General features: G+C 48.4%; 9 protein-coding genes across 12 annotated transcripts; 1 reads left to right on the top strand and 8 right to left on the bottom strand.

Moving 5' to 3' along the window:
- Window positions 1–1,068: 1,068 nt before the first annotated feature.
- FOXG_05802 (uncharacterized protein) lies at window positions 1,069–2,748 on the bottom strand (the record flags this gene model as incomplete). Its single annotated transcript, XM_018384235.1, has 1 exon — window positions 1,069–2,748. The coding sequence occupies one exon, from the start codon at window positions 2,746–2,748 to the stop codon at window positions 1,069–1,071; it is 1,680 nt and encodes a 559-aa protein (XP_018241291.1).
- Window positions 2,749–3,188: 440 nt separating this feature from the next.
- Window positions 3,189–5,373, bottom strand: FOXG_05803 (uncharacterized protein). The gene is made up of 2 exons (XM_018384236.1): window positions 4,866–5,373; window positions 3,189–4,816 (listed from the first exon to the last, which is right to left on the bottom strand). Exons 1-2 carry the CDS (start codon window positions 5,271–5,273, stop codon window positions 3,383–3,385), a joined length of 1,842 nt encoding a protein of 613 aa, XP_018241292.1. The 5' UTR covers window positions 5,274–5,373; the 3' UTR covers window positions 3,189–3,382.
- A 269-nt stretch (window positions 5,374–5,642) lies between these two features.
- Window positions 5,643–6,629, bottom strand: FOXG_05804 (uncharacterized protein). Of its 2 annotated transcripts, XM_018384237.1 has the most exons (3): window positions 6,281–6,629; window positions 6,025–6,230; window positions 5,643–5,976 (listed from the first exon to the last, which is right to left on the bottom strand). In XM_018384237.1, exons 1-3 carry the CDS (start codon window positions 6,381–6,383, stop codon window positions 5,818–5,820), a joined length of 468 nt encoding a protein of 155 aa, XP_018241293.1. In that variant the 5' UTR covers window positions 6,384–6,629; the 3' UTR covers window positions 5,643–5,817. The 2 variants fall into 2 exon arrangements, with proteins under 2 accessions (XP_018241293.1, XP_018241294.1); XM_018384238.1 differs by having other exon boundaries at window positions 5,685–6,230; window positions 6,281–6,482.
- Window positions 6,630–6,641: 12 nt separating this feature from the next.
- FOXG_05805 (uncharacterized protein) lies at window positions 6,642–10,032 on the bottom strand. Of its 2 annotated transcripts, XM_018384240.1 has the most exons (3): window positions 7,997–9,946; window positions 7,213–7,942; window positions 6,781–7,174 (listed from the first exon to the last, which is right to left on the bottom strand). In XM_018384240.1, the coding sequence occupies exons 1-2, from the start codon at window positions 9,802–9,804 to the stop codon at window positions 7,267–7,269; spliced, it is 2,484 nt and encodes an 827-aa protein (XP_018241296.1). In that variant the 5' UTR covers window positions 9,805–9,946; the 3' UTR covers window positions 6,781–7,174; window positions 7,213–7,266. The 2 variants fall into 2 exon arrangements, with proteins under 2 accessions (XP_018241295.1, XP_018241296.1); XM_018384239.1 differs by having other exon boundaries at window positions 6,642–7,942; window positions 7,997–10,032.
- A 1,156-nt stretch (window positions 10,033–11,188) lies between these two features.
- On the bottom strand, window positions 11,189–12,920 carry FOXG_19122 (uncharacterized protein). 2 transcript variants are annotated; one of them, XM_018399306.1, is made up of 4 exons: window positions 12,731–12,920; window positions 12,240–12,680; window positions 12,061–12,186; window positions 11,189–12,009 (listed from the first exon to the last, which is right to left on the bottom strand). In XM_018399306.1, exons 1-4 carry the CDS (start codon window positions 12,785–12,787, stop codon window positions 11,260–11,262), a joined length of 1,374 nt encoding a protein of 457 aa, XP_018241297.1. In that variant the 5' UTR covers window positions 12,788–12,920; the 3' UTR covers window positions 11,189–11,259. The 2 variants fall into 2 exon arrangements, with proteins under 2 accessions (XP_018241297.1, XP_018241298.1); XM_018399307.1 differs by having other exon boundaries at window positions 11,189–12,186.
- A 775-nt stretch (window positions 12,921–13,695) lies between these two features.
- Window positions 13,696–15,349, bottom strand: FOXG_05806 (uncharacterized protein; the record flags this gene model as incomplete). The annotated part of the gene is made up of 2 exons (XM_018384241.1): window positions 13,696–15,240; window positions 15,293–15,349. The coding sequence occupies 2 exons, from the start codon at window positions 15,347–15,349 to the stop codon at window positions 13,759–13,761; spliced, it is 1,539 nt and encodes a 512-aa protein (XP_018241299.1). The 3' UTR covers window positions 13,696–13,758.
- Window positions 15,350–16,056: 707 nt separating this feature from the next.
- FOXG_05807 (uncharacterized protein) lies at window positions 16,057–17,094 on the top strand (the record flags this gene model as incomplete). The annotated part of the gene is made up of 1 exon (XM_018384242.1): window positions 16,057–17,094. One exon carries the CDS (start codon window positions 16,057–16,059, stop codon window positions 17,092–17,094), a length of 1,038 nt encoding a protein of 345 aa, XP_018241300.1.
- A 3,130-nt stretch (window positions 17,095–20,224) lies between these two features.
- FOXG_05808 (uncharacterized protein) lies at window positions 20,225–20,944 on the bottom strand (the record flags this gene model as incomplete). Its single annotated transcript, XM_018384243.1, has 1 exon — window positions 20,225–20,944. One exon carries the CDS (start codon window positions 20,942–20,944, stop codon window positions 20,225–20,227), a length of 720 nt encoding a protein of 239 aa, XP_018241301.1.
- Window positions 20,945–21,867: 923 nt separating this feature from the next.
- On the bottom strand, window positions 21,868–22,708 carry FOXG_05809 (uncharacterized protein; the record flags this gene model as incomplete). Its single annotated transcript, XM_018384244.1, has 2 exons — window positions 21,868–22,018; window positions 22,344–22,708. 2 exons carry the CDS (start codon window positions 22,706–22,708, stop codon window positions 21,868–21,870), a joined length of 516 nt encoding a protein of 171 aa, XP_018241302.1.
- Between the last annotated feature and the right edge of the window lie 513 nt (window positions 22,709–23,221).

Below are 23,221 nucleotides of genomic sequence, written 5' to 3' on the forward strand. Positions count from 1 at the left end.
GGGGAGCTCCCAAGCACATCTCGCTGCGGTAGCAGCTCAGGTACCTTTTCAGCCAGGGGTTCCAGTCTCCAGTAAAGACTTGGAAGTCCGCTCTCAACCGGAAAGATGACCGCCGAGGTAATGGTTTTGAAGCCAAATATCCAAGGATATCCTATCAGCAAACTAGCTATTCCTCTCCCGTGATCAGATTCCAACAAAGCAAAGAACAGATCGTCAGCAGCAGGAGTGACCTCAAAGGAGCCACCAGTTGACCTGTGTATCGCCCGCAGCATTGTGATTATCCTCTGTGTTTGTTGGTTGGCGATGCTGATCCTCCAAATGGAAGTTAGACCTGACATGTTAGCAGCGGGAACAGAGAAGCGAAACGGGACAAGAGCAGCAGAGTGAGAAGGTCGGAGAGAGTAATCGTAGTTAGCTAGACAAGCCAGACAAAGGTAGCAGAAAATGTGCAGGGAGACAAGAGATTATCACTCATAGACAGATGAAAAAGCAACACAGATGTTCGATGAATTCGATGAATTCGATGGTCTTGGAGCTGGAGTGAAATGTCTAAGCTACGGTAGGCAGTCTTGTAACCAAGTCGTTGTTTACATGGGACGTCATCGGTCTACATGATATAGATTATGGCAGGTGCTATCATTCGTAACTTCCTCCTATCAAGAATGAAGTGTTTAGTCATGCTGGGTATCAGATGGCTGTGTCGAGGGAACCATTAAATGGATATAAAAAGCACAACATAGAAGGAAACTGGTACGTCCTATCTAATCAGTATATCATAGAAACTGATTTGATCTAAACTTGAAATGCAAGCCTGTGGCGGTTAAGTTATTTAACAAAATAAGTTCTGCGTAATGATAGAAAGCCCTCACCTTGGTATACAGGCTGCCCGGCAGAGTTCATGCTTCTCGTAAAGCTGGACTAAACTTGGTCTAAAGATAGGCTCCTACTACAAATTTTAGGTAAATTTTAATAAATAATATAATAATTTTATCAAAAAGACCTAATTTCATCCTAAGAAAGCCTAAAGCTCTTGTTCTTCACCCTCTGGCCATTCCCTGGCTTCTCTCCTTAATCGAGTCCCGACTGCAACTCAACCTTCCACAACTTCTTATCCAAATACTCCATCTGCTCAGTTCGGTACGTATCATCCTCAACATGAACCACAGACGAGTTATCAATATGAAAGACCATATTCTTTCCAGCATCCCACTCATACTCCGGCCACTGAGCATCCCCCATACCTTCAAAGTTGGGATCCATCTTGCTCGCAAAGCTAATCCACATTCTCGACATCTTAACAGCCAACTCATCAAATGACCCAGGTCTAGGTTCCGTCGCGTTCAATTGAGCCAACCTTTCAGTGTTGCGGAAGACGAATGGGAGATCAACTGAGTGTCCGGCTCCTTGGACTGCGGGCCGATCTCCCGATACAACGTCGAAGTGATAACTGTACGCTGTGGCGTTACTCTTTGCCCATTTCCTGTTCCATGCTCTCTTCGGTGCATGCATAGCTCTATCACCGCCGAAGGCTACTGCACGCTTCCACTGCGATCCATACAAAGCCAATGGGCCTGTTGGGCGTCCTTCAAAGGTAGCAGGAAGGCCGACACGTGGAATATCAGGGTACAGAGCTGAGATAGCTTCGATGGTAGCATTGCTTGCGCCCTCTTTTCGCAGATATGCTTCCCACTCTTGTGTCGTGTTTATGCCACGCTGAGCGAAGAAGTCTCCATCATCTGATGCGACTCCATTGATGATTGGCACAGGAACGAATTTGTTCTGTCGAACGAGCTCTGATCGGCTATCACGAATGAAGTCGCCGTCAATAATATCGAGCCAAACGGGGAACGAGACATTGCCGACGATTTGAGCGAGTTCCAGCGATGGTACCTTTCGCAGACACTGCAGGGAATCCTTCGCGGAAACACAGTTTGTCTTCTTGAGGAGCGTTTTGTATCCCTTCTCAAAGCTCGGTGCGTCTTTGACCTCTACCTCTCCAAAGGCCGTGGGGAATCCAGTACCACTCTCGAGGATAGCGGCTCTGAACAGGCCATCATCTCGACCGCCGAAGGCAGTCAATTGGGACGCAATACTTCGTGCTCCTCCGCTCTGGCCCCATATAGTGACCTTTTCGGGGTCGCCTCCAAAGGCAGCGATGTTCTCTTGGATCCACTGCAGAGCAAGTCTTTGATCTCGGAAGCCATTGTTTCCAACGCCTGCGGACTTGACAGCTGAGCTCCAAAGGAACCCCCACGCTCCGAGTCGGTAGTTGATTGAGACGCCGATGATGGGTGAGCCTAGCTTGACAGACTCATCGATGATGTAGCTCAGGTTCGAAGAAGGATCACCACTGAATCCTCCCACAAGACCGCCGCCATGGATCCAGACAAGGACAGGAAGCTTCTCCTTCGCAGCTGCAGACGGGCGAACGACATTCAGATGTAAACAATCGTCAGAACCACCTGAAAGAGGTCCGGAAGGATACCCATACTGGTAGCATCTTGACTGGTACTCTGTTGCATTGCGCACGCCTTCCCAAGTTGAGTTCAAAGGCTGAGGATGTCGAAAGCGCAGGTCGTTCAGCGGCGCCTGTGCATATCTCATACCAAGGAACAAGTCCTGGTTATACGCAGAGTTGTGAGTCCCATAGTATGAACCATTCTTAAGTTCAACAACAGGACTGTTCCGCGGTACTGAAGCAGCGCCCACGGCAACAGCCAAGGCGAGAATAAGAGAAGAGCCCAACATTGTCACTAGTAGTTCTACAGACTGCCGATCCCTCTCACCGGTCCAAATAGGATATATATACTCTCCACTTCGAAGCACTTACACCATACCTGCGGCCATCGGCGCCGAGTTTTAGAGCAGACGGTGCTCGGCGCCGTCGCCGAATATGGTGTCTCCCCACACTCTTGACTCTGGGGTTGCGGGGAAGATCCCTGAATAGCTTCAAATTTCTGCAGGCCTAGCATGCTTTGGGACGAACTACCCGGGCGTACTTCGGGACTTGAGGGTAAATGACGGTTCTCGTGCCTTGGTTTGAGGGATCGGTGGGCCAGATGATGTATTTGACAGGTAGTGAGATGCTTTGAGGTGGTATTGAGACGGGGAAACATTCGCCGATGAAAATATTGTGGCATGGAAGATGGATACTTCGGGGAATGTCTAGATGAGCAGTGCTCAAAAGGCCGCTAGGGTACATATGAGTATTAACGATGAATTCGAACGAGGTATAATTGAGCCATATGTTAAGAAAGATACTGGTGAAGTCTGATGAGTATCCCATACATAAACCAGCCTACCTATCTATAAACTCCAAAGCACACCGACTGCACCACGCTGAACAAATACAAACGACCGCCAAACCCATCCAGTCCATCCCTCATCTCCTCTCCCTCAAACCCTTCGTCCTCAACGTAAATTTCGCATCCCCCTCTCCAAAAGGCAACGCAACCCCATCATCCAAACTATCCAGCCCCTCATCTTTATTATGTCCATTACTCTTAATAATCGCATCCCGTAATACATCACCGTTCTGATTAGCCTCACTATCCGCGCTTCCCCTCCGGCTCTCCGTAACACTACTTGAATCGCCATCGAACTGCGCCGACATGGTAGACATGCGTCCTTTCATCCTTCCAGCCCACAATCCGCGAACACCGCCCTTTTTGCGCTCTGGTACTTGGTCGCTGCCGGCGCTGCAGACGTAGAGGAGATATTTGAGGTTGGGAAGCGTATGGCGGATGTCGACGACGCGGAGACCTTGGGATGAGCAGAGTGCTTCGATGTCTTTGTTGAGGAGAAACCATGCGTATTCGAAGCGCCATTGACCAGCTGTTGAGCCTCCTCTGGGAAGATATAGTGGGAATTCTCGACGGGAGACTGTTCGGTCTGATAATTGGGAGATATCGTCGCGCGCATATGACCTCGAGCCGAACCAGTCGAGGGGATATGGCAATGGATGCGCTAGATAGAACTGTAGATGTTTCGTGAGCAGGGCGACAATTCCCAGACCTGCAGATAAGAGGTCCTCAGAGATACTTCTCGCAGTAGCCGCATCGTATATCGAGTTCGGTAATGGTATGTTGCATATCTGGAACGAAAGCGGCGGCGCATTAGGAATCGGCGTAATCGGGAATATGTCCGAAAGGTCGGCGCAAATACGTCGTCGCTGCCCCCGAATCTGCTGTTGTGTCTGCTCAAGAAGCTCCTCCGAAGCAGTCAGCTTCTCTCTACTACTCGCCATGTCCTTCTCCGCTTCATTCTGAAGCTCTCTCCCCTTAACGATAGCTTCGTGCCGACTCCGTATAGACTCCTGCAAATCATCGCGCTTGTTTTGCGCTTGTTTATTCGCCCGTTTTTGCGCTGTAACATACTTATCCGCCATTGCGACAGCCTCCCGCGCCATTTGCGAATTATCAGGCGGGCTTTCGTCTAATATACGATTTATCTCTTCCATTAATCTCTGCTGCGTCTCTATCGCGTCTTCGATTGAACTTTCGAGGTTGGCTAGCTTCATGAGCGCATTGTATGACGATGTGGCTACTTGCGGCGCTTGCTTCGGTTCGGATATCTTGTTGGGGAAGTCGAACGAGTATACGCCGTCTTCGAGGTGGAATATTAATGCGTTGGGTGGGAAGTTTCGGTCCATGAGAGTGCCTATGAAGTTCAGGCGGCGCAGGTCGATTGTTTCTTCAAGAAGAAAGATCCATGAGTCGGCTTTTGGTCGTCGCGCCCAGATTCGTAGTATCATGGAGTGACATCTTGAAATAGCCGATGCGCAATTTTCGAGGCTAAAGAATTTGAAGTTGAAGCTCTGCAAACAGTCAGATCTCGCTATGTGTCGCAATGGACGCCTCTCTTACCGTAGCTCGCTCGCGCACCTCGCTGATGTAGACAGGCTCAGCATCCCCATCCACATGCAGCGAGTAAAACACGTCCCCCACAGCCTCCTCATATAGCGTCTCTAAGTTCTTCTGCCGCGCCACAAGATTGACATGCGCCAAGCTCAAACTCGTCCTACGCTTCTGCACCGGCCGGAGCGCATCAGGCCTAACACTATCCTTCCTCAAGCTCTCCGACGACCGCGAGGGGTGCAATTGACTCGATTCTTTGACCACTTGTAACTTGCTCATAGCTAGATCGGCGTCGTCTGCTGTTCTAAGACTCGTTGGCGCGAAGGATAAATTGCGAAGCCAGATGCCGCGAAGGTGACGAAGCTTGCGGTTCTGCGGGAGAAGGCGGGGACGACGGGGTTCCGAGAGGGTCGACATTCTGGTAGTGGCATGCTGCGATTAGCAGCTTGAAATATTGACGGTTATGACATTTGTGGAAACTTTGAGGATAAATGTGAGGATGTGCGTGAAACGTCATCAGTTACCAGGTGGGAGCTTGGAGCTTAGCTGGAATTGAGAGTCGCGATAGTTGCATACCCGCTTTAGTGACATCACATCACAACTGACTTAACCTGGACTTCCATTGACGGCAACTGTTCTTTGGCTGGCGAGAGCTCTTCTCGCAGTAAAATTGAAATTCGCTTAATAGATATTTATACATGGTAATTCGTCACTTCCACCATGATGGTAATTCGCATCTGGTTCCAGTCTAATGCACTCCGGATTTGCGAAGGAAGTGAGACATTGTGCCGAACGAGGCCTTCCCTTGCAAGAAAACTTGGGACTTCTATCCTAAGTGACAAAAAGACGTGGGTAAAGTCATTATAATTTAGTATAGAATGAGTGGATCTTAGATTAGGTATTTCTGGTACCTTGGTTTAACAGCAGAAGTTTTCTTGCTCCCTGGGGGAGGTTATTGGGACTACACCTTAACCTTCAAATCCTCCACAGTCTGTCCCTGCGCCAACAGATTGATGAGCGGCAAAAACAACTTCTCCCCGTTCTTTTCCGTAGCATGAATCTTCTTGAGATCATCCCATGACTTCCAGTACCAGCCCTCACACTTCTGCGGTTCAAGGATCTAGTCATGTCAGCTCATTACCCTGCACAACTTGCAAGACAAACCGACCTGGGGTTGGTCGCTCTCATTAACCATCTGGCAGGACACAAAAATTGTAATGTAGTGCTTCTTCTCTGTTTCAAATACATCGTTCGTAGTGGCAACGTGCTGAAGAGCCTTGACCTTGAGACCTGTTTCTTCAAGGGTTTCTCGCTCCGCGCACGCGAGAAAGCTCTCGCCGTACTCGAGATGACCTCCTGGTAACTGAAGAGTGCCTGTATGCTATTAGCTTCCACTCAAATTTATGTTGATGCAGAATACTTACCGGCTCCGTGACTCCCTATCCGCTTTCCAGTGAGAAACTTGCCTTCGCGGTTGTAAATGAGGGCGGCGACGCCGACGCGGGGGTGAGGAGCTTCTGCAGACATTCTGGTACGAGTTTCGGATATAAAACAAAAGAGATGTTGGTTAATGAGTTCGCGATATTGTTTTCCGAAGAAAAGGCAAGGGTATGGCTTCAGTTTTGTGTTGATTAGAAGAACGCCCAGCCAGGCGCAGTTACGCAGCTAAGCTGATGAGTCATCGCGAAAGCGTATATTCTGTGGTGGGATGTGTAACAATGGCGGGCAGTGATTATACAACTGGAAAATTAGAGGATCATCGGAAGGAATGGGATGAATTTTACTGCGTAGCCTCGCGCAAAAGAATGTCATTGTATTGTGCGCATCCTCGAAGTGTACCCATGCACCAGCGCCTCATACTATGAACCAACAACTCTTGGTGGACAACATTTGGGAACAGCACAAGACCACGTCGCGATAATTGTTCTCTCGTAAAAATGTATTGGATATACCTAGCAAACCCCCTTTTGAACGCCTAGATAATTCGTACGCTATGAAACAAAGATCTAATCATGTTGCTTGCTAACAAATTCCTCATCAATTCGTCATATCCACATCTATAAAATAGATTCCAACAATCCACCTCAATCTCGACATGCAATCGAATGCGAAAAATCGCGCGTTTAACATGATTGAGTCCCAAGAAGAGTCCCCAAGATACAGAAGGCGGCAAATGACAATGGGGTCGAGATTCAGTGACGGCTTCCTCCATGGTGCCAATGTCGTCCAGTCGCTTCCAAGTGGAAGCCTCCCATCTTTGTAGCGTAATCGCCCTCCAGAGTCGTCCGAATGCCTCGGTTGTACGAGGTTTCAAGTGCCTCTACTGAGCCAGCGAACAGAGGCAAACATAGGACACCTATGCCGCTCTCGCAGGTCCCGCGAAAAAGGTCTCGCCAAGCTCCTCAGACAGTCACGGGAAAGGCTGCGACGGCGCAAACAATCCATAAAGCGCATCCTGCGAGATGTCCTTCTCCTGGTCATTCAAGAAATCCAGCAAACCCGGTGAGTGACCAAACGCCGGGTCAAAGTGATCCATATGCGGGATATAATCTGATGCAGTAGCAGAAACGTAAGCACCCGTTGGCGTAGAAGTGTTGGTGTTATTAGGCGCAATAGCAGATGCAGCGGGCGCCATGGCGAGAGGGAAGAAGAAACTCTCATCGAGACCAGCAGGCTGGGGTTGTTCTGTACCAGTGGAACCACTCTCCTTGATACTGGTCTGGAACTCGCGCACCATGTCCTGGAGAACGCTGAGGGGCTTCTTGAGACCAAAGTTGCATCCTACTTGGAGTTCGCTGAGGCATGTCCAGAAGAAGGAGATGGGCTCTGTGAATTGACCTCGCTCGTGGCGCTCTTGGCGAAGAATGACGATGACGGCGGAGTAAACTGCGTATGAGAGGAGGAAGGGTGCGCGACGAAGAGTGAACGATTCACGGTATCGACGGACGAGCTTCTGGATCATGAGAGCGCTCTGAATGCATGCTTCTTCACCGCGGCGCTTCGCGGTCTCGTCGGTGTGGCGGCGAAGGTGACCTTCCTCGAGGAATGCGCGGTGTAGCAGAATGGTGAGAGCATGGAATGTCGTACTAAGCAACCTGGTTAGTATTCTGACTTCGCATGTTCAGCTTAGATATACTCACTGTGGGGTGATTTGATGGGGTGGGGGTGTGATGGTGAGAGTATCGTCGGGGTCGAAGCATAGGTGGCTGGGAAGACTCGTCTGCCACTTCTCAAGCTCTCTCTCGATGGACTCCTTCTTGTTGAGAAGATACTCTGTTGTGTATTTGACACATTGGATGCCATAGAGGTCATTGATCCTTGTCGAGATTTGCAATATCCTCACCAGACTGCTAAACGTGGAAACAGCGTGGGCAGGCTGGCGACCGTATGGCGGGGGAGCTGAAGCTGGTGACTTGGGGTCGATATAAGGTTCCCATTCTTCTAGCTCCTCGAAAGTATCAAGAAGCTGGAGAGGAACTCTAGCTTGTGCAGATGCAAACATGCAGGGACGGCCAAGGTACAACGCTTGAGTGGCATCGGTAGTAAAAGCAGCCCAGTAAAGACGCTTTCGCATCTCCTGCTCCAGATCCGTCCGTAGCACACGTTGCTCGTTGACACCGCCTGTGCTCTCATAATCAGGGCCAAGCATAAGATGGCATCCCAGATCAATGATCATACGATGCGCTGTTCCTGACAGACTCCAACCTGCACTGGGTTTGCCTTGTGATACAAGCGATACACTTGTAAGCAGCAGTGCAAGAGCAGAAGGAATACTGGGCTTGTCGAGTTCGTCTATCAAAAGTTCTCGGAATCGATCATAGAAGCGTCTTCCAACACTTTGAGGATCATCGGGATCGGCGCGGAGGGATGGGCGGTCGCTGTATAAGGAAGTCGAGTAGAAAATAGCATTGAGTAGGAGCTTATTCGCAAAAGGGCCACCACCACTGGCAAGACTGTCCATAATAGCAGGTCGGTATGAGATAAGGTATGCATAATGTTGTCGATTAAAGTGCAAGTCGAGAAGATGCTTAGCAAGTTCTGGGTCTACACCATCCAAGTCCATCAGGTCTCGTGGGTTTCGAAACATGCGCGCCTCTCGCTGCCGTTGTAGCGCAGCATTGCTTATAAGTCGAGCTTTCGAAGCTGATATAGCATCGTCGCCTTTTCGTGTCATCTTATTGATATTCTCTCGGTGCTGTGCGCGTGATGTCGGGTTCATGATACTAGCTAGACCGTGGACCGCCGAGACATAGCCGTTCTCGTGGAAGACACCGGCTACTCGAGCTTCGCTTGGCGATAGACCGGTGCCGTCACCATTACCGTCGTTGCTTATAGGGCGAGGGACTAATTTGACAGGCGCGAGTTCTATAGAATCAAGTTGTGTCTGTGTCGTTCGTGAGAGAATCGTATTGAAGCTATCGAGTCGAGGTTTCGTCTCATCCGTTGGCCCAACGCTACTCCTCGGCGGCGAAGAAAGAAAACTAGCGCCCATTTCCTGCGCAGCTGTAGAAGCAGTCGGTGTCGGAAGCGGACTCGCAATAGCAGCAGTCGAAGCAAGACGGCTCAGTCCATGGGTAGTATAATCCTGCGAAGCGCGGGACGGGTGATCCGTATCCATTAGCTCCGCCGTCCACGCAGACTGCATCTCGGACGTAAGGATGCCGGCGGCCTTCATGTGATCGAGCATAGCGGCGACTGTCGCCTCGAGGCTTTGCACGCGCGCGCGCGACGGTCGAGGTTCTCGGCGGGCATCGTGAGGGTATACGCAGGGAAGGCTGTTGGTGCTGCACTCTACGCACTGCGGGCGCGTGCCGTCGCAGCGGACTTTCTTCTGGCGACATGGCGTACAGGTCTTGCAGAGAGCGCCGCCGGACGAAGGGCGCGAAGAACTCTTGGAGTCCTTGCCCGCTTGACGTTTGACGATCTTGTTTGGGCCCGTCATTGTCATTGTTGGCGGATTTCAGGGAAAGTGGAATGATGGCGCAAAAAAAGGAATTATCATGAAAAAAGAGACTGAGCGAAATGTTAGGTTCGTTCTCGGCTCAGGTGAGCGGCATCGGTGGCCGGGTGTTCGGTGAGTCGAGGGTGTTCCCGCGGGGAGCATCGGGCGATATTTCAAGGTCAACGGCCCACTGCGTGTTAGCGCCGGACCACTAGAAGCAGGGCCCTGAAGCCGCTAGCCACAATCTTCCCCAGGTCCAGCCCGGATCCACCCGATCAAGTCCTCGGATGCGGTTAATATCGTGATTGTGAGTGGTCAGTGATAGCATGGGTGTGATAGAGGATGTCATCCTCGGAAATGCAAAGTTTGAGGGTGGTGGTTATCTAAAGTTGATCTATTCATTCTGAAGATTAAAAAAGAGAAATGATACCCTGAGTTGAGACTCAATTCGGCGGGTTTAGCTCGGGACCTCGGTATTGAACTTAAACTTGACCACCAGCATATGTGACAGCGAGATCCTCCACGATTTACTGGGAACCCCGCGTTTGTCTATGCCGTAAAGAGCTGCAGATGCATGAGCTCGGAGACATGGCAATTGGACGGTCGGACGGATGATTCACATGCTCCTTGCTAGCTACAACCACGTAATACGTAGATGGGCTGATATCATGAGAATCAGCAAGACCGTCAGTCTGTTACAGTTCATCCGTTATTTCCCATCTTGCATAGCGTTCGTTGTTCGACCAATTGTAATGGCATGCCAGTATACAAAAGTGATCAGCAGATGGACTCTTGTTCGGCAATTGTGAAAGTCAGGCATCACTTCATTCATTTGCACCAGCATGTGAAATTATGAGAAATACCTAGGTTTCCTGCTACGTGTCTAGTCAACTCGGAGGTTGGAGTCTGCTATGTAGTTGGTTAGTTGATGAACTTCCTTTCATCCCTGAGCTATACATGCATCTTTGACCAGCAACCTACAGCTTCCCCGGATTTCGCAATGACTCACAAACCTAAAGAGTCATTCTTAATGGTACACGGATTGCCTTAATGTAAGAAACGCCTGTAACCACAAAGTTTCGCAGATTCTTCGGGGATGTAACGGTAGTGCAAGATAAGGGTGAATGCCGAACTCCGTGACAACATAGCTAAAACCTACCTTCCGTCGGCTCGACTAGCTAGGTGTGAGAGAGCTGTAAGGTAGCTATCCAGAAGCGGCAATGAAAGCCAGGAGCTGCAAGCTATGGCTTATCGACAACGTGACATTGTTGGATGTTGCTTCGGCAGTGACCATGCTCGTGAAGGCTTGCATGGAATCGCCCTTGGGTTCTCCAAGACATCTGCTTCTGACATCTGACACGGCCCATAACTGTTGATGACGAAATTTATCATGTCTTTGTTATTTCAGCACGAGTTCCGTGTTCGGTTCTTTTGATTGTTGATTCCACTATCTCTTATTGGTTACAGTATAATACACTCACTGACAGCTGGTTGAATTTCCTGTACGCTGACCACCGGCCCCTTTACCAAAGATTCAAGCACTGGGTCCAGAACTAATTTAACTTCCTCTGCTGTCTCCCTTGCCTCCATCGAAAACAGTCGTTCTCTTATCGACATAGCCTGCCCCATAAAGTCCGCCCCAATAGAATCCTTCTCATAGTCAACCAAGTACTCAGCCATCTCATCATTCCTATAACCATCCGTAGTTGCTGCCCATACCATAGTGAGAAAGTCTGGCACAAAGTTAGCACCATATGGTCGAGCACTTTCACATTGCTCTACTAAAGCAATACACTCATCCACGCAGTCGTGTGAATTCCCCACTAGTGTCAAGTCTGTGTCCCAGATTCGCAAAGTATGTCCAATCACTGCAGTCATGGCGAGTAGAATTCCATATGCTACTCTGTATGAACTACAGACTCTTGTCCCCATCGCCGGTGCGTTGGGTGCTGCTGTAGATATTGTGGCTAGTGCAAGAAGTTGTCGGACCTTGGGCATCTCGAACTGCATGACGTCGTAGATGCATCTTAGTTGACGAAGGTTCTTCCTTGGTGAGCGCATCAAGATAGATAATTCTCCCATGGTTCCAGATTCTAGGCTCAGGAAGCTTCCTTGGTGGTATTTGACTGGTCGTGGAGTCCCAATCGTCTCGCACGCTTCCCAGAACCAGGGACCTAGCTCAAACTGAGGGTTCAAGAAACTTGCCATAACCTAATCGTATTATCAGCTTTGGGAAATATACAAGGGAAGGGGTTGGAGTACGGCGAGTTGGCTAAGTCCCACCATGTAGTCGCCCAAGTCGTCAAGCTGATGTTTCATAACAGCTTCGCGAAATAACACTGATATTACTTCTCGATGTTGTTCGATCGACTTACGGTCTACCCAGTACTGATAAAAGTCAGCTCTAGCGGGGGCACATGGCTGCATAGAAATTTACTCACATGGCAAACAAAAATAATTGAAACGACCTGCATCTTCATCATGATCCTCTCCTTCGGATCAAGTATGGCATTTCTGGTTGCTGTTAAAGCTTCTCCATATCTCGTCAAAGCATCAATTCTTGATTCCTGGCATCGATGTGATTTATACAGAGAAACCATTGCGTTTACACAAGAGTCGAGTGCCGGACTACAACCAATTTGTGCTACGATTTCTGGGATAAGTTTGCCGCCAAATGCTCGAATATCAAACCTGGCGTCCTCAGTCTGAAGGATGTGAACCAACGAAGATGAGAGCTGGGTCTGTTCATTGCTGGGACGTCGTTTGATAAGACTATGATCTTCGTTCTGGAATGAGTGAAATTTCCATCGTTTGACGCCATTTCCAACGCATGGTACGCCAACTCGTTTACATCTTCCGCATGTTGGTTTAGCTTGGTCGCACTTTTGCTGTCAATACTGGAGTTTACTATGAGACATATTGCTATGCTTACTTTCTTCTTCTGCCTACGACATCCGTCGCATCCGCGGCTCGATGGCGTTCCTGGCATAATGGCGCTAATGTGTAGGACGTGATCCGCGCGATAAGGCGAGGACAGTTCAGCTGTTAATAAATCATGACATCTCGAATCAACCTAATCAGAGGTATCCACAGTGGCCGAGCTTCGGTGATGAGCGGTGCCGGGTGACGTTAAGTTCGGCTGCGCCTTGGGAGGCCATGCAGCTTTGTATGGCAGGGATCGTCGGCTGACCGCCCGTCAAAACAGGGGTTGAGGATCAGTGTAGCGCGCTTAGTTTGGGCTCTAAAATAAACACTTAATACCGGCAAAGTTGCTGGTTGATCTAGTATCTTGTAACGTCGGACATGGCTTAATCACAAGGCTTACATGTAGTGTGCGAATTTTATCGTATCAAATATCTAGAGCAGGTACCTTGCTTGTTGATTCTGAGATCAGGTCGATCTTCGACACAGCGGATTTACTTAGCTGTAGGGCTGGGCTTACGCTAGCATTACGAGGGACAATTTATCTGCACAGCCAGTAAGAAAAGCAAATCATCTTTATTGTTGTGTTTACAGCTTGTCCGGGACAAATAGACGCATACGTGGTTTATCGTTGGTCAGGAATCTCATCAGCGACGGCCAGTAAGCACCTAGTGTCTTTTTCTCCGAAACTTCATTTGTCAGAGCTTTTGTTGTAATCCCCTAAGGCCCTTGCCTATTATTCCTCCCGAGTCTGACATGCTTTATCGACTGATGCCAAGACCTGGGCTTTATTGTTAGAAACATACGCACTGAACGTCAGACTGTGCTTCTTTTTCTTAACACCGCGAAGTAGATAATACCTTTTGTAGTACGGAAATCAGTCTACTATTGCATATAAAGTCTTTATCTCTCTGCAACCCTGGGATAATCTTGATCTGATAGTCTATAGCCCTTGGGCCTAGAATAGCTTGTAGCATCTATATCAAACTCCCTAGCAAGTTCTTCGTCGCTTTTCTGTTTTTTCTCATTCTTTTCCTCCTACGTAATATGAAGTACATTTCGTAGCCTATCAACCTGTCCTATTATCCATCTGACCTGCCCATCACGAAGTACGGTTCGCATGTTTCCGAGTATCCTCAGTACCGCCGTTAATGTACCGTACATCATGTACAATCCAGATGTTATCACTTGTTGCGCGTGCTTGGTCGTATTCTCAGGAACCGGGCAACCCCGGCCGCTCCCATATGAAGGTCCTCGAACCACGGACGGCACGAACACGGCGTGAGACCATAATTCGCCTGCAGTCACGTCACCTGTCAGAAACGGCACACTGGCGCATATCTCGTCAACAAGTATCTGTGCTCGGGCCATGAGTGTAGACGGCAGGCCAGTCTGGTCTCTATCTTCCTGGTGTGGGATGTTGGCAAGACAAGAGTCGATTAGTGAGAGACATCCCAGCTCAGTGGTCCGCTGGCGATTGACTGAGTTGGCTATGGAGATATTTGCATAGACGGTCGGAGCCACTTGCTCGTACGTACTAGCGACCTGGATTAATGGGGCGAGAGTGTAGGTTGGGATAGATATCGGCCTCCACGTTGATGACAGTGCGCTGTGCCAGATTGCACATTGGCTTGCAATATCAGTAGCAAGGGCTATGATAGTTTGCAAATTCAGGCTGTTTTCAGCAGTTACCATAAGCCTAAGCTGTGATAATCTGAATGCCAGTGTGTCGGCTTCCACTGATGGCCCTTTCGGCCTTTTCACGTTGCCATGGCCCCAAATATCAACAATTGCATCGACGGCAGCCAGTTCGTCAGCACCGTGCGAGGTGTGGTGAAGTAGCCTATTCCTAGTGGCAATGACGAGGCGCCACGATAGCTCGTCTTTGAAGTTCAACGGCCCTCGGTGCTTCAGCAAAGCGATGGAGCCAAGGACATGCGTGCGTGGCTGCGAAGAGAGCTTCTCTTCTCTTCCAAATACGCCCTTTGCGCTCTCGTACGCCTCGAGAATAAGTGTCGTCATTAGGAGCGAGTCCGATTTGCTCTGTGCCGGTGCGGCAAGGGCTTGTTTGGTCTGTACCACTGCAAATGCGTAGACAGTACTTGCCATCCGGCTTTCGCCAGCACGTGAGAAATGCAGATGTGCAACCTGAAGCGCAAGTGCCGCCGTTGCCCTGTTGAGGGGAGAGAATACATCTGACTTGGCGTACATGTCGGGGAGGAGACTGAAGAAACTGCATGTTTCTTCGATGTTTTGACACATACTGTAATGGAGGAAGAAGAAGTTCAAGGCGTTGGACTCAGGGTCTGAGAGAATGCTTCTCGGCGGAGATATCTGCATCGGACCAAAGTTGAGTGTTGGCGGCGCGCCCAAATTGACAGTCTTGCGACTATGACGGGAATGCCGCCTCCAGACCTTGGCTGTTTCGTCTCTATGCGCTTTGTCGAAGATGTCCCTATACCCTGGGCATGTGCTTCCCCGAGTAGAGCAGTTTAGACACTCCGGCTGTCGTTGGTCACACTGTCCACGAGGTGGTCAACATAGGCCAAATCAAAGACGCCTTGCGACTCACCTTGATTCTCCGGTCCCGGCACCTACGGCAGCCCTTACTCGGGCCATTATAGACCATTTTGATTTCTTATTATGCATCAAAAAAGAAGCAGCACGATCCGCTTGTCATTTAATCGAATCGTGGATGGGTCTGTTGAAATGGTTGTTGCGAACAGGCCTACAAGAAGTTGGCCCGAACTCCGAAGCTCTCAACACCCTCTCTGCGGGATTCGTCAGATACTTGACTAGTTGGATAGCGGGTAGATGCAACGCTGCGCAAGGGCATCCCAGACTGGGTTAGCACAATGTCTGGCTTACAGGGCAGGGATCCTTCAGGGACGTAGCCACCCTCCTCCATCAACCATCGACTAAACTATTCTCGGAGGATACTTGCGACAGACCGAACGTCTTTCCAACTCCCACAAGCATCAAAGGTGAAGGTAAGAGTGCTTATCGAATACGTGATTGGAAGACTCTGGAGCCAACGGCCCATTCTATGTGTTCTCGTTGCTCAAAGACTTTCTTACCAAGCCGCTCAGAAATGGCTATAAAAAGGCTGTAATGCCTTATAGTGATGACATATGACATTGAATTATCCATTAACCATACCTCGAATTTACTTTATACATTCAGAACAAACATACAACTCTTTGAACCATGCATTTCTATTGGATTATCACCTCATTGGCATTCATCGCTGGAGTGTCGGTTTCAGCAACCTTCGAAGGCCACACATGCCATGAACATCGAGCTCTCTCAGGTGAATATGTCTATGGACCGGTCACGATGGGTGCAGACCCTCTGACTCACTTCGATTCCCCTATGGTCAATGTGTTCAACAGCACCGCCAGTGAGAACTGGTCGTTCGATGCCGCTTCCATTAATGGTAAGGCCAGTATCGTCCTCTATCTCACCCGAGGCACAGTCGCCACCGTAGTCGGTGCGCAGCGAGGCCTCATTTCGGTCTCTTGGGCCAACGGAACTCGGTACATGGAGAACGTCTTCGTCGACACCTCGACGTTGACGACATGCCCAAAAACTACGTCTGGGCTGTGGACGACCAAAGCTGGCGACATAAGCTGGGGCTTCACCGCGTCTAATGATTTTAAGCAATCCGTCGTTACCATCAAGTCACCTACCATCAACGGGACGTTCAAGCTCAAATCACGAGGGCCATCAATCTATCCCGGAGGGCTGGTGTACCCTGACCCCAGGGCCAGTGTGCTCTTTGCCCCGGAAATGTATTGGCAAGAGCAATTCCCAGTTGCCGACGCCGAGGTACACCTAGACATTCGCGGCACACCTTTCACCTTGCATGGCGTTGGAGGCCGGGACAAGAACTGGAACTCCCGGCCTTGGGCCGTGATCAGTGGCAACTGGGACATGGTACGAGCTATTGTCGGACCGTATGGCATCATGTTATGGAACTACACGTCGAGTGTGGACGGCCAGTCCTACTTCAGCGCCACTATAATAGAAGACAACAAAGTGATTTTTCGCACGACAAACCAGAAGGCCTCATGGTCAGAGGACTGGGGCACCATGAGACTGACCAATACGGGGCCCCTACATTTGTCCTCCGCTGCCGGATCTCAATCTCAATTGCCCGAGTCACGTCATACTGGGTATCTTATCGACTTGGTATCTACTAAGAGAGGTCAACACTGGCGGTTTACCATCGACTTTTCGCAGACAACATTCTGGTTTCCTGCAAGCAAGAGCCTGACTGTTGGCCAATTCGCAGGAAGGGTCTCAGGTGGTTTATTAGGAAAGAAGCAATATAAGGGGGTTGCATCTGGTTCAGTTCAGGAGTTTGTTCTCTGAAGTCAGTCTATACTACATCAGGCTACGAAATGGCCGAGAATATTCAAGGCCAGCGCATTTTGCGCGAGTGTCCTGATATATGTGTCACGGCAGAACCCAGCGGTCTCACGATAACTATCATGGCTACAAAGCTTTCAATACAACTTGGTTACCCCACCTAAATTGAGAGCATTATCAGACGCAACATCCTTATTCATTGCTCGGAGCTGTTAACGCCTGAATATCTCTGCCAGTATGAACCTAGCACAGTCTAGCTTTTAACTATTAGGCAGAGACCAAATCTTGCGATGATTAGTGAATCTGATGCATAGTCAACGAGAGTGACTTCTTAGAAGAGAATAAGCTCATGGTGATAAAAGCCTATCAAAGCATCTTCGACCCTTATTCGCTAAGCTTTCTCCCATACAGTTTGTCCGACGACGGGGTTTTTACCGGATGGCTTGCTTTGCGTCTATGAGCTTTAGGCTTTTGGAATAGGAAGGCTTAAATTGTGATTAAACAGTATCACCAACCCTCATCAGCCGTCACGAAATTGTATAGGACCGTAAGAAACTTTAAAATCATGACTGACAGCTTGTACGGTATTTAATGGGCATCTGACCCTTCTGTGTAGCCTACTGGTTTCCCCCTCACCTCATTTCTTCATCTTCACGGAACAGCTCAAAACTCAATAGTGCAATATTTGACATATTACCGACAAGCTTCTAACAGTCAAAATGACAGACGAGAGGCGTAGATGCATCTCAGAGGCTTTTTGAAGCTCCTTGGTAGTGATGACCAAGGGTATTATAACGATCTTCTCAAATGAAGCTACGAGATCGCATTTTCAAAGGTGGACGATGCGCGTCTCATTACATATCGCAACACGAGATAGAGGGAGAGCTATTATGGATTGGTTCGCTACATTAACGTCTGTACTTTCCAAAGAAAGTGCCTGTCCTTTCTCATATATCAACAAGAAATGGGCCAGAGGCTCTCAGAAATCTTTCCTCATTTTTCCTTTTCCTTCTTTTCCCATTTTTCCTTACATTTTGCGCACTCTACAGAGCTGGGCCTCTCTATATGCTCAACCGTTGGCCTGCATTTCTGGACATCTCGCATAGCACAGGAGGTTTCCTCCTGCTTCTTCTTGGCTTCCTCTGCTTCTTTTTCTAGCCTATTCCTTTCACATTCCTTACTCTTTGGGACAATCCAAACGATTCACTCTCTAATTTCTCCAGCCTTTACATTTTGATGTACCCGCTAGATCACATGGGGAATCAAGGTAGTGTCGTTCTACCTTCTCCCCACACTTACACCAGTAATGGAATATTTTCTGTACGCACATGTTGAGTTCCGAATGAGTAGACTTTTGGAGTAGTTTGCGCAAGAGCTAATGTTGCGGTAGAAGAGTTGATATCTGAGCTCAGCCGTTTTATAGCTGTTCATTGGCCACGTCAGTGAGGAAGTGTTAAGAGCAATTCTCATATATAGTTTCCACTCTTATTGTAGTTGGAAGGTTTCAACGTAACCTCCGAAATGAAGAGGAATCAGTATTAGGTCATATATCTTTGATCCTTGGGTTGTCCACATAGATGAAGACAACAAGATTAAGCCACAGGGTTTCAGTGATTTGAACTAGTGACTATTCTGCGGTCTTCTTAGTTCTGTTGCTTGGTCTTCTCCTCCTCCCTTTCCTCCTCAGAATGCTTCGTCTCACACTGCCTACATCTTTTCTCTGAATTCCACTCTTGAATTTCCTGGTCTTCTGTGCCTTTGCAATCTGACGTGCCCTTTGCCAAACACGGTGACAATTTAGGTCCCTCTAGTTCTGATTCCTTGCCACACTTGCACCAGTGCTGGAAACTGAGATTTGTGCACATGTTGAGATTGAAGTGAGTAGTATTTCGTGGTATCATGGTATCAAGGTCTTCTGTCGAGAATTGAGCGTAAGTTGCTTGGAATATGTAAAACCGTATCTTGTTTGGGAGTTGCAAAGTTCTGTTGCACCTCGGGATAATCATATTCTCAGGGTCCCCGATTGAACGGAGGTGAATAATGGATGTCCAGGAACTCTGATCCACGCAGATATGCCCACTCACCATGATTCCGGGACATTAACCGCTGGAATGGCCTACTGTCTTTGCTATTCACACACTCCCAACACTTGACTATCGTCGCCGATGGACTGCGCGACGTCGTGTCTGAAGATTGACGTGGGCGTAAGTGAATAATGTGACTGAGTTGCTTGAGTGATTATAAGCACTCAGACACAGGTGTCAAATACAGCCAAATCTAGTTCCCCAATTAGATGTTGTGCCACAATGCCTCAAAATTTACTACAGGAATGATGCTTTTAAAAAGTTTACCCCAGATTTCAACCTCCTGTGATTATCCCACACCTACCAGACAAATGTACCCTTATCTCCGATATCTCGTTACAATAAACATAAAAGGATGTAATGATTCAATGTGGCCATCTGGGCCTCAAATATCGAGCGTACCGACCTGTAAAGGACGATTATTCTCCGTTAACTCCTGTTCATACAGTTTCGATTTCATGTCAGTTATATAGTCTTGGTCTCTGCAGTCGTCCTGCACCCGAGCGAAAATCTCCTCCTCTTCTTCATCTGTAAAAAAATGTCCAAAGGGGTATATTTATAGTTTATCTTGAGTTTCAAGCGAGGGTTGAATGGGGGGAGCACAAGATCTTTGTTTGCCAATTTTCTCGGGACGTGGACGTCGAAGATCTGATCCAAAGAAGTGGGCAGCACGAGATCGAAAAGCTGTGTTTGCAATAATTTTTAGATTCCTTTTGGACAGGAATTTCAGAAACCATTACCCTGCGCATGTACATGAGCTAAAGGATTCGTGTGTATTTACGTACGGATTTTGTACCTTACAGCTAATGCATATCCTTTTTGCAATCCGAAGAAGGCAAGAAAACATGAGACCTCGACCCTAAGGGATGACAAGGCTTAGATAAATTAACGTAAACTTAGAGTGATCTTTTATGAGCTTATTTTAATATAGTATATGAAGAGTAGAGAAGGAGCTGATTTAGCCTGCTAAATCTACCCATCTTCCGTGATGCCCAGCTTTAAATATCTATCTGTACTAATTATACCACAACTTCATTGGGTTATTCGTGCTACTCCCGACTGTCATTCTGCAAAATTGCTACACTACTCATCAAAGCCGTGACAGTCCAGTGATATCCCATTGAACCTGTAGTTGCCCTGCCCAGAAATTGGAAGCCCCCCGACCTCTGAACAGACACTGATCCTGATAAAGTATTGTCTTCGTGTATCATTGCAACTACTTCGTAGCTTCTAGACCGGTGTGAATCTGACTTGCTTGTACGACCTAGCGATACAAGTTCCCAAACCATGCTATAAGCGCTGCTCCGAGCTTCTGAAGAGATACGCCACTCGAAAGATTCTGTTCTGCGACTTCCACCATGTTCAACCCTCATCGAGAAACTGTATCGAGGGTTTGACCGTGAACGATGATAGGTCATAGTGACTTGGCTGGAAGGAGTGTTGTAGCTGGGTATTCCGGGGAGTTGAAAGATGAAGCCGTCTCCGGATCTGAGTCCAGACGATATCGGATCTCCAGCAACGCTGGACCCTGGGAAGAGATATGTCGGCCCTTGCCAGCCTCGTGGCATACAGGCTGCATATGTAGTGTGGGAGCCTGGTTCAGAGATGAAGAGAGCCATTGTAGAGGATGATGGAGTCCAAGTGAATTGCATGATCTGAGGGAACCCTGTCTCAACGACTTGGTCTGATATCTCGTAGGGGCCTCCTGAACTTGAAGAGCTGTTGGCGTATATGTCTTCCAGATTTGCAACGAAGGCCGGAAATATCATGATGAAAATCACAGAATTGACGTAAAGAGAAAGTTGCGTTCAATCTGGGCTCTTAAACTGAGTCCCTGGTGAAAGGAGTTTGATACCACGAAGCCGAGTCTCTTTAGGTTACCGACAAACATCAAAGAAGACAGAAAATAGTTAATATAGCGAATGGATTTCTATTCCAACGACGGTTTAAGATATGAGCTTCTTTCCCCTTGACCCCCAATTCATCATAGCAAAATCTTTCACAAACTAAGACTGAGATGTTGCTGCCTCCGACACATTCAACCCTTTTCAGTACAAATGGGCCGCTCTTCCTATTACAATCTATATATGAATGGCGATTGGTCGGCCGAGATCTTATAAGGTTGATACGTCTTCTCATCACAAGAACGATCTTCGAGAATATTTGCCTTAGCAGGAAGAATCAAGCGGTACCCCTGCGTCGATTTCTCTTACACATACTTGCCAAGACGCCCTCTAGGCCCTTAGAACCGGGGCGCTGGGTCGGAAGGATCTCATGTAAGCAGATCATCAGCTTAAACGGCTTTTCCATGCAATGTCTATGCCTGGGAGCTGAACGCCAAACGGTCTGCAACACCAGCCAATTGTCCACCGCAGTCGGTAGATCAGAAGGTTTGTGGCTGTGCTACAGCGCTGCATACGGTACGAAATGGGAATTAGCGTTGCATCGATCGGATAAGCCCTGGCATGTGGCGTTGAACTAAGCTGATGCCATCGAAGACAGGTAGTCTGGTTGGTTGGAGGCGTTGCAGGGATGGCGCTGGACTTGCCGAAAGAGGCTGACTTCTGGTGCAGGGGCGAACTTGTGTAAGTGATCGCATGATGAGGCTGAGGACCTGCTTGGCGTCTTGAATTACAGAGTACGTGTCGCCATGGGCTGTGCCGTATTTTTTCGGCAGCCGAAGGATTGGGGTCTAGACTTGGACTGTGGGCAGATGGACCACTAATCTGCCTCGTCGCTGCATTTCACCGTTTCGGGAAGATAAAGAAGAGAAATCTCCTCGTGATGATCTTGTTATGATGATGAGTAACATGTACTGGCTACTTCGAAACTTTTTGTTCGATCTAAGTGGTATTAGGATAGTTATTGACCGTGAATGTCGTCCAGTTCTTATCACGTTATTTGACCACGGCCATAATCTACAAAATGTGAAGAGTCTGGGATTAATTTCTTCAAGTTTTATTGTTCATCTATCCTAGAACTTTCAGAGATTGATGTGAAACTAGGAGCAACACCGTCGAAGTAAGGCGTGCGATGCAAGCATAAGCTATCAGCCATATCAACTCCAAATAGAGCCACATTGCAATATCGTCTTAGTTTAATAAATCTCCATACTCATAAGGCCTGTCGATCGACACATCGTCCGTCTCATATGCCCATTCATCATACCTGTACTCCAGCTCCATCTTCTCTTCTTCAGGTCTAGGGCACTGGTAGCGGTTCCCACCGACTGTGCATTCAAACTTCTCTTGGCCAAGCATCGTCGCGATAAACCTTCCTAGGAGGAGGAAAATCCACAAGGGGTGGACTTGGGTTTTGTAACCAGCCCAGGTCTTGACACAGTCAACCCGCAGGTTATCAAAGGCAAAGGCGCGAAACTCTGCCATTTGAAGCCATTGCAGAATTCCGTAAGGGTGGGGGGCTTCGAGATTTTCCATCATATCGAGAAGTCTTGTGCGCGTTGCTCCGTCGTCGAGTGCGGGCTCCTTGATAGAGGAAAGGAAGGCGAATGTCTCGGCGTCAAAAGTGGTCATGGCGCGAGCTGACGGAATGAATCAGGTGGCGTGAATAGAAACTTTTTTGTATAGGTCTTCTGCACCCGGCTCAGGTGTATCCAAAAGGGTTCAAGTACTTCTTGCTGCTGTAGTGTGTTTCCTGTGATGGGCGTTGTCTCATGATGCAGGTCTTGGTGGACTAGCTGAGGCGCCTCACGATGGGAAGCCGGTAGATTGAGAGCTTATATCACCACACAGAAATCAGGTAGTACAGTGACTATGTGGAGATTCAGAACGTAGGTTGGTAGAAAGCGTCGGAAGAGAGAGAAGGGGAGTATCAAGCTTCTTTACCGGCTGGTGGAACAGTGAATCACTGCCAATTTGGAGCTAAGAAACGGCAGCATCAACCGAGCTGAATCACTGTCAATACAGCACCGAACTCGCTTATCTGATTTGTTTTCTTTTGTGCTTGTCGAAGTGTCGTTGTTTCTTCTTGTTTGCAATACTTTCCTGCCACCTGTTTGGACAACAATGGCATTCCCCTTGCTGCTA

Source organism: Fusarium oxysporum, chromosome 2 (assembly GCF_000149955.1).
Source record: "Fusarium oxysporum f. sp. lycopersici 4287 chromosome 2, whole genome shotgun sequence".
In the NCBI taxonomy this organism is placed as follows: domain Eukaryota; kingdom Fungi; phylum Ascomycota; class Sordariomycetes; order Hypocreales; family Nectriaceae; genus Fusarium; species Fusarium oxysporum.

What these genes read in the sequence shown, in the direction of transcription:
- FOXG_05804 (XM_018384237.1), bottom strand. Translation starts at nt 6,383, where the DNA reads ATGTCTGCAGAAGCTCCTCACCCCCGCGTCGGCGTCGCCGCCCTCATT. An exon ending in GATAGGGAGTCACGGAGCCG is followed by an intron (nt 6,231 to 6,280) that starts GTAAGTATTCTG and finishes AATAGCATACAG; the next exon opens with GCACTCTTCAGTTACCAGGA. An exon ending in ATGAGAGCGACCAACCCCAG is followed by an intron (nt 5,977 to 6,024) that starts GTCGGTTTGTCT and finishes TGACATGACTAG; the next exon opens with ATCCTTGAACCGCAGAAGTG.
- FOXG_05805 (XM_018384239.1), bottom strand. Translation starts at nt 9,804, where the DNA reads ATGACAATGACGGGCCCAAACAAGATCGTCAAACGTCAAGCGGGCAAG. An exon ending in CCCCATCAAATCACCCCACA is followed by an intron (nt 7,943 to 7,996) that starts GTGAGTATATCT and finishes CAGGTTGCTTAG; the next exon opens with TACGACATTCCATGCTCTCA.
- FOXG_19122 (XM_018399306.1), bottom strand. Translation starts at nt 12,787, where the DNA reads ATGCCAGGAACGCCATCGAGCCGCGGATGCGACGGATGTCGTAGGCAG. An exon ending in CAATTATTTTTGTTTGCCAT is followed by an intron (nt 12,187 to 12,239) that starts GTGAGTAAATTT and finishes GACTTTTATCAG; the next exon opens with TACTGGGTAGACCGTAAGTC. An exon ending in TGGGACTTAGCCAACTCGCC is followed by an intron (nt 12,010 to 12,060) that starts GTACTCCAACCC and finishes TAATACGATTAG; the next exon opens with GTTATGGCAAGTTTCTTGAA.
- FOXG_05803 (XM_018384236.1), bottom strand. Translation starts at nt 5,273, where the DNA reads ATGTCGACCCTCTCGGAACCCCGTCGTCCCCGCCTTCTCCCGCAGAAC. An exon ending in AGGTGCGCGAGCGAGCTACG is followed by an intron (nt 4,817 to 4,865) that starts GTAAGAGAGGCG and finishes GACTGTTTGCAG; the next exon opens with AGCTTCAACTTCAAATTCTT.